The following is a 13415-nucleotide window of genomic DNA, read 5'->3' as shown; positions in this document are numbered from 1 at the left end:
AACCCTACTGGTTTGTGTTGTACAAAAGGGTTTCTAGGATTTCCCACCTCTCTGTCCAGGGTGCTGGATCTGGTGGAGATCATCCCAGACTGCGGGTGGATGGTGAAGAGCTGGCTTCCTGTCAGCAGGCTGAATCTGATTTTAGTGTGGAGAGTCCCTTCCTGGTCTCTGTCTGAAGCAGCCACGACCCCCACCTCTGTACCTGAGACACAGAAAAAGAGATGAAGATCCATTGCAAGTAGCTATATTCCTTCATGAGCTGCGTTTCCATCTTGCCTGGTGTCCAGCCCTCATGAATCGCAGTCTTTAGCACTTTTTGAATTTGCATGGCGATTCATAGGGGTCTGGACACAAGCCTATTCACTGGCAGTTATTTCGGACAGATACTGTCTGACATACCTGATTGGATGGTCGATGTAGGCGGGACAAACCTACTCATGACGAGTGTTACAGAGCGACAGCTACTACCAAAATGACAGCATCAGCAAAGGAATTGGTTGATAGCAAGCTTTAGCAATTTTGTCAGTCCTTAAAAAACTTAAATGGCATCGATGAATTAAAACAGAAACAATCAACAAGTTTAAAAGCTCGGAAGCCGTGATTGTTGTTAGCTCTGAGGCATTTCCAGATTACGTCAATCTGCTTTGCTACTGTGATTGGTCAAAGATTTTGATAACTGACAACTAACACCAACGAAGCAGTCGGTGGCGAGAAATTACAAGCCTATTCACAACTGAATCAGTTGTGAATAGGCTTGCGTCCAGACCTCTATGAATCATCATGCAAATTCAAAAAGTGCTTAAGACTGCGATTCATGGGGGCCGGACACCAGGCAAGTTTCCATCCAAATGTCAAGCAAATTTTATGCAAACTTTTGAAATGTCACAGAAAATAAAATGGGAATTAGAGGTGTTTCCATCAGCTGGGTTGAAGCAAATAAATAGCCTACACGAGTGTAAAAACACTTTCACCAGAAAAATGAAAGAGTCTTTCCAGAAATGATTAACATTGATTAGTATTAGCTCTACATAGCCAAAAGATCCTGGGCTATAATGATGTCTAGTGCTCAATGGGAAGCCCTAACCCTAAACTAACCTTAACCTCAACCCTTACCTAAATCAAATCTAATTATTATCTTAATGCTAAGCCCTAAGTCCAAACCCTAAATTAGCCCTTGTAGAATTGAGGACCAGCTAAAATGTCCTCAATTAAGGGGATTTTCCTCCTCTTTCTATCCTCGTAAGAACCTTTGGTCTGTAAAAGGAAGTAAATCCAAGAACACACATACAGCTCTCTGTTGCCCAGAAGTCTACTGACTATCTTTGATTGAAGCTTTAATGTAGAAATTCTGAACCTACCTTGTTTTTACCCAGGTCAAGGTTATTTTAGCTGAAGTTTGTTACCTTCTTTAACAAGTTCTCATCTTTACTTGTTGAGTGTTGATGAGGTTTTCCCTTTGTTCAGTTCACTACACAGTTCAAGCACCTTGGTAGAATGGCAAGATGATGACACATTTTGTTGGCCAGATCCCTCACCAGTGCGGCTCTGCTCTGCTACATGAAACTGCAGAGGTCCAGAGAAGGTCGGAGCGTTATCATTAATGTCCTCCACCAGCACCGTGATGTCCAGAGGCCGATCTGTCTCCTTCCCTGTCTTCCTGTCAAACACCTGGGCTTCAAACTGCATACAACAATATTTATTTAAGTTCAGTTATTAAGCCTTTATTTACATAGTCCACTGAGAAGGAATATCTCATGTTTAAAGGAATACCCCGAGTTTTTGGGAGATTGGCCCATTGGTCAACTAACCAGTTAAGTGATGAGAAAAAAAATCGAAATCTACCAAAGGCACCTCAATCTACCAAAAACTTAGTGTATTCAGGAGAGACCTGCAACAGTAATGAGCAGAAAACACCCAGTATAAAACATTCAGTGCTCATGTACATTAAGAGTTATATCAAATAAGTACAATGAAATATAGTATACCATAGACTATATAGGCCAAAGAATCAACAACAGTAAACATGTCGTCCCCTGCGAATGATGCGGTCCTCCTCTCAGCCAATTATAGCCCTATTCACACAGGACTAGTATTGTGTTGGGACCTCATGTAATAAATGAATTTTTAAAAAGACATCCCAAGATAATATTAGTGCTATGTGAATAGCGGTTATGTCACCTTGTTCTGACCTGTAATTGTATGTCTTTGGACCATGGGAGGACACCCAGCAGAACACAGAGAGAACATGCAAACTCCCCACAGAAAGGACTGTGTCCTCACATCCAGCCTTCTGGATGTGAGGACACAGTGCTATCCACTGAGACACTGCCTCGCCCCGACACACTCAACAGCACAATAAAATTATATGAGGTATTGACAATATCAAGAATAGTATGAGAGTAGCTTTTGAATGAGGGCAACCAAAAGGAGAACATGTGGTCATACTTACCACAAACTGTTTGTACTGCTCACGATCGACAGCATAATGAACCCGCACCATGCCAGTGTTGCGGTCCACAGAGAAGAGTTTTTCTGGAGGCAGAGTCACCCCAGGGCCTCGGATGGTGTAGAACACCGAGTAGTTGACCGATGAGTCAGAGCCCACCTGAAAATGTAACAAGCAAATAGTAAACATGTTGTCCCCCACCAGTGATGTAGTTCCACCCTTGGGTCAGTCAGTGATTGCTGAGTGAACTTGAAATATGAGTGAAATTGTATAAGCATTTTCGTATGGGACAATGAAAGGACAGATTGACCATATATTTCTGTTGCCTACTCTCCTCAGAATTAGGCTTACAAGTTATATCTTGAAATGTAGTAACTGTAATTGTCCTGTTTTTACTCAATACAGTACAAAATATAAGAACTACAATACGCAATAAATACAATCCGTACATTACACAATGTACACTACAATACAATTTATAATACAATATACAATATAACATACAACACCAGGAGCGTGAGTGTTATGAATAATATAAATGCTAAATGATAAGTGATATATGGTATTGCACAGTAGGTAAGTGGTAATATGGTATAAGTAGTCAACACTGACGGCACAGTGGTAGTGCAGTGATGAGTGCAATAACAGTACAACAGTCCAACAACTGTACAATAACTACAGTGTCTTGTGGTTAGAGGTTTGCCCAAAAATTCTCCATTGACTCTCACTTCAACACATCAACCCAGTATGATGTCTCCAAGTGTGTAGCGTGTGTAGACTATTATGTTACCTATGATAACTTTAACTGTATTGCTTTACCACTGAGTCCCCATTCATTGTCCCCCACATTGTATGATAACTTTAACTGTATGACCTGCTTTACCACTGAGTCCCCATTCATTGTCAATGCTGCCCCCAAGCAGCACAAAGTCAATGTTACAGTGTGACTAACTAACTAACTAACTAACTAACTAACTAACTAACGGACGGAGACTGATCCATAGTCCCCCCTTTGGTGGGGGACAAAAAGGAGGAGGAGGGATGATCACTGGTAGACCGGTTATTGACTCACAATCAGAAGTGAAAAGTAACAGCTACCCAAGTCGAGCATTCAATTGATTAAACTATTCTGTACTCTAACCTCCTCTCCTCACAACTTCTCATTTCTTCATCCAAAACTACAGACACAGGACAAGCCTACTAATTCAGGGCATGAAACTAGTATTTTTATCGACCAGCCACAGTGGCTGGTAACTAGTGTTCATTTCAAGCCCTCAGGATGTGGTAGTGACTTGCCCCATGACCTTGTCACTGATAGAACTATTTCAAGAAATTAACAGGCTTGAAAAGTGGTGACAGCGGCTCAGTAAAATGGGAGTTATGAGAGTGAGAAGAAGGACACGAAGAGAGCAGGCATGGAAAGAGTACCAATACATCATACTCAAGTAGAAATATGCCTATTGTTACTTTGATGAAACTTAAGTAGAAGTAACATTATTGGTGTAAAAATCTACTTCAGTAAAAAGTAGCTTATTTAAAATGTATATTAAATGTATGTTACCTTAAAAAGCAGACAATGTTACGTACAATTTTTCCCATGCAATGTAAAAAGGACAAGACGACAGAGAGTTCAATAATGTGATATTGTACAGTACATGTCTATGTTGAGCATTCTAAAAATTTGATTTTGATTTTCATGTCATTATTTTATTATTTTATATCTGTGATTTTCAAAAAACACATAAATGCCCATCACTCATAATTGAACAACAGTGATGTTTCTTTTGCTACTACATAATCTCATACAAAGTCATGGAATGAGCATGAACACTGAACCACAGATTTACATTCTGTGGACACAAACGTTCCTCCACCACAGATTGGATTCTGTGACTAACAATTCTTTTATTCTGTGGCAACAATGAATTGGACGCAGCATTTTCAGCTAAAGGTTGGCTAACAGTTAAGTTTAAGTAAGTAAAACAACTCTAGTTCTGGTTAGGGTTAAGGTTATGGTTATATTTAGGCAACTAAAACAGCTTTGTTTAAGGTTTGGTTAGGCAACTAAAACAACTTGGTTAAGGTTAGGAAAAGGCTTTAGTCATGGTTAGAAAAACTTAAGCTAAAACTTTAAATTTCACCAAATTTCCATCAGCATTGAAGGCAAATGCAACACCCTAGTTTCCACTGTGCTACTTCAACATGAGACTCCTTCCTGTTTATAGTCGTGCCTCCTTCACATAACCATTTCACAGTGAGAACATAGAATTTTAACACTATATGTGCCACCAACACGTAATTTGGTGTTAACAAGTTGTGTTCATTTAATGTATTTTTGTGTGATCAAGTTGTTTTGCTATCTGCTAACCAACTAACTAGCAAGGCTAGCGAACTAGCTAGGCAACAACCAGGCTAACACAAACCAATAATACTGTAGCTGGGTGGATGTTAATTAAGCTGCTATCATGGATACATTTCAGTATTTAATGTTAGATTTAGTTAACATTTCCTCCATTTTCCAATTTCCAATGATATGAACACTACAAAGTTTGTGACTTAAAAAGTAATGAAGTAAAATACTTCTGTCGAAACATTTTAGTAAATCTACTAACTCCAGAAAAGCTACTACAGTACAAATACAGACAAAAAAAAGGGGCAAATACAGAAAAAAGCTACACATTTACAGTAATGAGAGTAAATGTAATTTGTTACTTCTACTCTTAGAAGAGAGGTAATAGAAAGCAAAGGAGGGAAAGGGAGTATGATAGAGGGGCAGAGATGAATTCTTACCAGCTCTATGTCTTTGGGAAAAGGAGGTAAATCATGTTCTATGATGCTGAATGGCAGAGGGCTCCATCTCCTCTTGGATCGCTTACGGGCCAAATTCCAAGGGAACTTCTCAGTAGACAGATATTCACGTACCTGGTGGGTAAAATATAAACAGTTTCATATTTAGCTAAACAATTTAGCTCAAAAAGTTTTAGTCTCTGAGGGCAAAAGCAGGACAACAGGAATGTTTATTAGAAATGAATGGGGGTTGGGTATCCAAAAACAATCAAGAACTCCCCTACTAAATCTTCACTACTAAACTTTCTCTCTCTCTCTTTGTTTCATTGATATTCCTCACCTGCTCAGGGTCTGGGGTGAGTTGAACGTCTATCCTCCTGGGTTGCCCTCCTCCTTCAGTCACCCACACCCAAAACGATCTCTGCTTCATCACGACGATGGCATGAACTGTTACTATAGTACCATTCCTCTTTACAGTAAAGTGAGGGTCACTGGAGGTCATATAGAGTCCTTCCCTTCCACAGCGACCCAGGGGCACTGGCCAGCAAATAAAACACACACACACACACACATCCATTCAGATTGTCAAATGCTGCATAGGGTTGCATCAATACCTCTTTGTCACTGTTGATACCAAGTCCAAGTTCTAAACTTCAAGTTTCCACCAATACTGAATACTTAGCTGATCCATTACATTTCAATGACAATAAACAATAATCTAGGGGTCATTGGACAAAAATGACAGAAACATATTATTTCTGACTCGTTACGTGAGGCTCTTTCCATAGCCGCATTGGTATCAGTGCATCTCTAATACTTTGAATGTTCCAACAGGGCGTGCAATGAGGCGCAGGTGCATGTGGAGGCCAGATGCATTACCTTGTGACACAACATAGCCTGGGTTGATCTTTACTGGAACCTGCGCTTGGATGGAATGTGGAATGCATGACTCAACAGGCTGAGATAACAACTGAGAAACAAAGAGAAAGACAGGATTATAAAAGTTACAACCAAAAATCTAAATCAAATAAGAACAGAAATTATTTCCAACCACAAAAAGTTGAAGGTCTTCAGAGGGCTCACCACTTAAATAGATCACTTCATTTAAGAATTCCCCCCTACTGTAGATTAAACTATCTTCAATGGATCCATATCTTTGTAAAGCCCCACTACTGTTTATGGTCCTTGTAATTCAGATGCCAGGTGCAAAAGTCACTAATTTAGTGAAACCCTGGGATATAAAGGATAAACTGAAATACAGTAGGTAATTTCAGATGGAATTTTGACTGGGTTAGATGGAAAAAAATCACTAGCAGGTTCATTCTAGATTAGATAAAATTCCTGTGGTCCTGAGGTAATGATTACTAATCACCAGACCTCCCCTGGTAATACTAATGCTGACTAGAGAAGGCTAATGCCTTGTATCAGGTGTGGGCAGACGTGGAACTGTTAACTGTTAACTGTTAACTCCTGTAAAGACATAAAACACCCAGCTGGAGGTTTCCATCAGCAAAGAGATTGCTGCAAGTAGCCCTGGAGCAGTTCTGCATTGAATGGGTTGACTCTCCGTGACCGCGTGACCCAGGCTGAGAACCATCTGTCCCTGTAAGCGACACCAAGACAACTCCCACAGCCCCAGGAAAGACACTTTGCCACATTGGTAACAACTCCCTGGTCCCATGTATCCTCTGTTTCACCCCTGTCCTTCTGTCCTCTGTCCTCCTTCCCACTAGTGGGAGTGTTGGTGATGCGAGAGGCCTGCTGATGGAGGTTGGCCAGGTTGTGCGGGTTGCCACGGCATCAGCACCCTCTCCCAATCCAGTTGGGATGTATCGGACACCATACATTAACAAGAGAGTAGACGCCATGGTCTAGGTGGATCCAGGTTGCTCTGTGCTGCATATCATGAGAACCAGAATCATGAAAGAGATTCTGACTGATTGACGGATGCTTTAATGTCATAGACTTGCTGGGAACTCTATGGATTGTTGGGCATTAAATTGATTCAGACCAGAATTTATCATCTACAGATGGACAAAGATTTAATAAACCCCTCAAAGCAATAAATTTACGCATGAAAAAAGCCAAAGTTAGGACAAATAGATAGATCTTCTGGTTTTCCCATTGTAGCAGGGACCCCTTGCCTCCACAGGGTTTTACCCATTCAAGCTACTGTATGGCTCACAGGGATGTATTATTAATGTAAGCAAATATTAAATTTGCTGTGTTTTGGACCTGCAAGTAAAACTCCGTTCACTGTATTTGACAGCACAGGAGAATATGCTCTAGACCATAATGTCATCAGTGCCTGTATAACAGAGGAACATAATAGAGTCTGTAAGTTTGTGGATTTCTCACTTCCAACTTAAAATAGCTTAAAATAGGGCCGTTTGTGGTCATATGGTGATACACTGTAGGTTCACCATCTCAGTCTCCTCAAATCTTGGAAGGTGGTGGTCCCTGTTTCTCTGGCTGCCACAGTGATTGCGGGAGATGAATTAAGACCAGAGGTTCCACAATCTCCCAATCTAGACTCCATCCTTTGTGACGATCATCTCTCACCAGGCCAGAAACAGAGGTAGCTGTGTTGCAATAGAGGTTTGCTAAACCGTTTTCACCCTTGCCAGAGTGCACCAATGTCATACACCAGCACAAGGAGTTACAAGCAGATGCATACCTGACACTATTGTTTGCTCAAGCACAAGCAAAAAGTCATGCAGGTAGAAGTGAAAAAAATGCTGGAACTGGGAGTAATATTACTCGTGACAGGTGAAGTCTCATTAGACTGTTGGCACTGTACAGTTCTGTGTACACTATCACAAGGTGAATGTGGTGTGCAAGTTTGATGTGTATCCAATGTCCAAGGTTGACGTACTGCTGGTTTGTTTAGGCACTGATAGATTTTTTTTCGACACTGGATTTAACCAATGTGTACTGGCACATTCCTACATTGCCAGAGTCCATAGAGAAAACGGCCTTTTCCACTGTTTGGGTTCTACCTGTTCATCACACTTCCATTCAGGCTGTTTAAAGGAATAGTTCACCCAAAAAGGAAAATTCCTGTCATCATCTTCTCATCCTCATGCCAGTTGAAACACAGGTGAAGTTTGTCCATATGACACACAGGGAGGTTGCCAGCACAACTCCATAGCAGCCTTCTCCAAAACAACTGAAGTCAGTGGGGACCAGTTCTTCAGAGTTCCAAAAAGACCTACAGTATATTTACACCATCATTTAGTGCAAATCATAACTACATCTGATTGATTTGCAAAAGAACCTAAAGAACAGGTCCCCATTGACTTCAGTTGTTTTGGAGAAGGCTGCTACCAAGTTGTGTTGGCAGCCTCCCTGTGTGTTATATGGACTAACACATTTCACCTGTGTTTCATTTGGCATGAGGGTGAGTAGATGATGACAGAATTTTCATTTTTGGGTGAACTATTCCTTTAAGAGGCCTGCAACGTTCCAACAACACCTGAACATAACATCACAAACATCTCATAACATCTAGACCACAGCTACAATGCAACAATGTTTCCCTCAGAAATGTTTCTTGGCAGTATGAAGAGCAATGTGACACTACATAGCCTACGCCTCTGAAACCAATAATAAAGGAATTCTGCAAGATGGCTGCTCCACTAGGCAGGCTCGGCCCACCATAACTATTCATTGCTTGAGAAAACGTTTATTTTATTTTTATTTATTTTATTGTTTATTTTTGCAGGAACAGCGCACAATTAAAAGTAATTGTACCAGAGTTAGCTGACAGCTAATTTACATCTGTTGTCCCTGGGCAGGTAAACCAAAAAACAACCACAGAACAGCAAATAACAACATAAAGCAGCACAATACATAAAAATGCCTCATAGTTATATATAGTTACATAAGTAACATTAAGGACACACTGACAAAGGTGATGGTAATGATCATGGATATAGAAATGAAGATATAAAGAAATGATGTATAGGAAGTAATAATTTATAACCAGAGCAAAATACAATAAATCTGTTGACAACTAATTGAGTCCAAACATATGTGTTTGGATTTTGAAATGCACTTCAGCTTCCAAATCATATTCCATCACTGTGCATAAATTTACAAGGAAAAGATGGCAATGCCAGTGGTTACTGGCAACAGAACTGACTCGTGAAATTTATGTTAAGGAATCTGGGCCAATGTGGAGATGACACACAAATCACTATGAGGCTCCTTTTTGGTAGGATTCATATCACACATTCACACACATAGTTTGACATGTAGTCACTTGTGAAAATCTGAAAGTCAAGTATGGCATATAGACTAGGGTGTTAGTGTAATGTGTATTATATATCACAAGGCTGGAGAGTGACTATTTGCACTCCAACAGTGCATTTCACCTTCAGCTTTTAGGTACTTTTTGTTTACTTGAGTGATTTGATTTTATTCCAGTGTATTTATACTTATACATAACACACTGTAATAATTTACCTTTTAATATCCGCCTAATAAAAAAGAAATCATTCTTCAAAAAGATTATGAAGAGGCATTTATTGGCATGCAGATGACAGACTGACTAGTAGGAGGTATAACTTTGTACCAGTTTTCAATATTTGTGTTCCGCTTCATATGGGTTGTATTATTCTCATTTTTTTTTTTTTTTTTTTATATTATCCATATATTGATTTTTTATTAGTATTCCACCTAAATGTACATTTCAGTGTTGACTGGCTTTGAATTGTATATGAATGTATTTTTTGCATTTTTTTTTAATATTCATGTATATTGAGGTAATTTAGTGTATATTAATGTAATTTAATGTTTATCATGTAATGTGTTATGTACAGTATGTCAGGTGTGGACCCTAGAAAGATTAGCTGATTGCCACGGCATCAGCTAATGGGGATCCTTAAATAAACAAACAAATAAACAAATTTCAAAGTACACGTATACTACTTTTTACCACATTTACCTAATACCTAATCAGGGTCGGACATTAAATTTGTCTTTGGTGGATAAATCAATATTAAGGGTCATTCACCACACTGGCCTGTAACTTAATGAGACAACAATATTTGAATGCTTTGGTTATACTGAGTTCTGTTGCACTTCATGATGAATTTGATCCATTGCAGGGAGTGAGCAAGTTTTATATTAACACACAGTACCTAATTCAACACATGAAATAGCATGGGAAATGGGTAGGGTTTATTGGGCCATCAAACATTTTCTTGCCAGGTAAATTTTTTTAGTTTACAAACACTTGGCAGGTGAGCCAAGATGTTCATTTCGGACTCCGCCTACAGTTGAGGTGTTAGAAATTGTAAATTTTTTGTATGTTGTAAGAGGAAGCAATCAGTGAATAAATGGTTCATTGTCAACTTCATTCACATTGGAAAAATCAAGACATACTGACAGTGAAATGTTTTACTTTTTACTTTTTTATTTGATATATTTGATATAAGCCTGCTGGCTAGTTAGCTATCTAACTGTATGTTCGGGATCACTGAGCTGACTGTTCTCATACAACTCAGCGCATTTTGGAGTAGAGACAAGACAGTTTCCTGTGTCATAGTAACCTACATTTGGAACAGGGGCATCCTTTCTATATATTACCTGCTAGGGCTGAGGCTTACTTCTTTCTCAGATACTGATGTAGTGGCAAGCAAAATTAGCTTAAAGTCAAGTAGCAAAATCACACTAGATAGCCCACTATAGCCTGAGTGATTGGTGGGGGGGGGATTTCAAGATTGAAATCATTTATTGTAGCAAAGAGTGGGGTGTACAATTCTTTTATATTGATTAAAAATAAGTTTACATTAGTTCTATTCTTGTCTTCTGTGGGGCCCTCTGGCTGCCGGGGCCCAAGGCAGTCGACTACCTTTGCCTAATGGTAAGACCGCCCCTGATTTGGAAACAAATCCACCTTATCAGACTATTCACTTTTACTTATAATATTACTGAATGGATCTACAGCCACACCACAACAATCTGTTTCAGGTATCTCTCTTTTTCTAGCCTGGTTGATTTAATGTAATGTATATTTAGACATTATCGACTAACAACCAATTTTCCAATGGACCTCCATGATGGAGACACACCTGGTTGATAGAAAATTTGTGACGCATCTTCAAAGCCTCTATAGAATGGAATATCTCTGCTACATACATGGACACATAATAATAACAATAATAAAACATATAATGGGTACAAAATTGAACAGAAAACATATTGTAGTGAAAAACAGCAAATGGTTGCAAGATGAGCAGGTAATGTAAACTTTCACTTTACAAGAGTACTACTATTCTTCAAGAATATTTCAACTTTAAGTAAATAATTTGTGTTCCATGTCCACAGAATATGTTTTACTTATGTCCAATTTCCCCAACCGGCTCATTATTCTTATCTTCTACACACACAGGATGTGTAATAAGTACCACATGTGCACATAGGCCAAGGCTCCTTACACATAAACAGGAACAAGACAGTGAGCAAACACTATCAAATATTAGTCACACGATTAAAATGTATTGTCCCCATAGCCTAATGACTTATTAATCGAGCGAATCTTCAAGTAGAGCTAAATAAGAAAACTATACTAGACAAATGAAAAACATGAAAACATTTTCTGTAAATCTGCCAACAGCAACAGCTTGTGCATATTTTTTTTTTTTTTTACCACCCATGCTGTTGGGTGGATTAACTTCTTCTCTGCAGTTAAATGCAGGGTTATAAAACACCATGGCAACGGCTTGGCAACGTTTGTTACACAGCAATAAGACAATGTCGGAAAAAAGAAGGGATTTAGCCAGAGCTTCCACAACAGTGTAACACAGTGATTCTCAACCTTTTTCATATCGAGGGCCACGGACCCCCGTTTGAGGAGATTTTGTCTCTCGGACCCAAATCTGAGAATATTTGTATTGTTAGATAGCCTATGATTTTTTTTCCAGAATTCCAACACTATCTGTACTGTAGGTAGAGAAATAACAATGAAACTAAGATCAAAATAGTCGTTTCTTCTACATTCTCTAATTGGGTTAACTTCTTGTGAATGAAATAATGCTGAAGTTTAACAATTTATCAGTTTGCTGGGGATCCCCTGGAACCCCCCTCAAGGACCCCTGGTGGTCCCCGGACCCCACGTTGAGAACCGCTGGTGCAACAGATCCTACAAGCTTTGGGCTGCTTTCATTTTCAACAAGGACACTAAGTGCGCCTTAGTCCAGGAATAAGCAACAGTGCAGCTTTTTCCTCGGTCAGAGAAGAATATCACTTTTCTCCTCTGTGTGTTATTAGGCCCGCATTCCTATGTCTGTTCTCCTTCTGTTATGCCTGCATATCTGTCTTTCGTTCACCAAACTTTAGTAGAGTTAACAGTTAACAGGTATTAGTGCCCTCCCCCCCATTTAAAGCCAAAGTAGCCTTTCCACAACTGGACATTTTTCCCAGTCCGTGCAGGGAATATTTCGACACACAAACTTATTCTTTTCACACTGCTTTTTCTGAAACTTTCTTTTTTTTTTTTCAAACTCGAGATAAGAGCGCAATCTCACGATAACACAAAATTCCTCTGATAACGGTGCAAAAGAATGAACACAGTTGATCAAGTTTTAGCAAGACCACAAAGCAATTGTTGAGTAAGCCGTGTGACAGTTTTTCCTTTTCTTCGTCAGGGGAATTAATAGCCGATAATCACTCACTCACCGGAATAAACAGGCAGAGGCACAACAAGCCGCCCGGGGCCATGGCGGAGGAACCAGCGGACCGAGCCTGATCTGCTGTCCCGGGGCAGAAGGGAGAGAGAGAGAGTGTCGGGGAGCGCTGCAGAGGGAGACGGGAGGGGTCGGTGGTGCTGGTGCTGTTGGTGGCTTCAGCTAAAGAAACAAACTCTTATCTAAGCTGTCATCTCCCAGGGCGTGTCAGGGGGGGGGGGGAAGGAAAAGCGGTTTGGAAGCCGAGCAAGAGGCCGCGGAGGAAGTCCACCTCAAGTCCGACCGGTTACCTAGCTGCTCTCCTGGGGCTCGGGGCTGACAGGACAGACAGGGGGTTGGGGTGGTGGGGTGGTGGGGGGGAACTCCACCCACTGTGTGTGTGTGTGTGTGTGTGAGAGAGAGAGAGAGAGAGAGAGACAGACAGACAGACAGACTCAATGGTTACATTGTCCAGTATGACCTCACTGGCTTTTGAATGAAATTCATAGTAT

The 13415-nt window shown here is 40.1% G+C and overlaps 1 protein-coding gene across 2 annotated transcripts in view; it reads right to left on the bottom strand.

Annotated features, from left to right (window-relative positions):
* The window catches only part of dsc2l (desmocollin 2 like), a 53175-nt gene extending 40136 nt beyond the window's left edge, over nt 1–13039 (bottom strand). Inside the window, exons 1-7 of one of the 2 annotated variants that reach the window (XM_071537455.1) lie at nt 12917–13039; nt 6113–6203; nt 5532–5770; nt 5237–5368; nt 2450–2605; nt 1536–1680; nt 48–202 (exon numbers count right to left, since the gene is read on the bottom strand). In XM_071537455.1, the coding sequence (XP_071393556.1) occupies nt 48–202; nt 1536–1680; nt 2450–2605; nt 5237–5368; nt 5532–5770; nt 6113–6203; nt 12917–12958 (960 nt within the window). In that variant the 5' untranslated portion in view covers nt 12959–13039. The remainder of the gene's footprint in view (nt 1–47; nt 203–1535; nt 1681–2449; nt 2606–5236; nt 5369–5531; nt 5771–6112; nt 6204–12916) is intronic. The other variant, XM_071537456.1, reaches the window with a different exon arrangement.
* Nucleotides 13040–13415: the final 376 nt, after the last annotated feature.

Source organism: Centroberyx affinis, unplaced genomic scaffold, assembly GCF_046629955.1.
Source record: "Centroberyx affinis isolate AG114_WGS23_722 - 3 ecotype Tasmania unplaced genomic scaffold, CSIRO-AGI_Caff_v1 ptg003050l_1, whole genome shotgun sequence".
Lineage (NCBI taxonomy): Eukaryota > Metazoa > Chordata > Actinopteri > Beryciformes > Berycidae > Centroberyx > Centroberyx affinis.
This window is presented reverse-complemented; position numbering and strand designations above follow the sequence as displayed.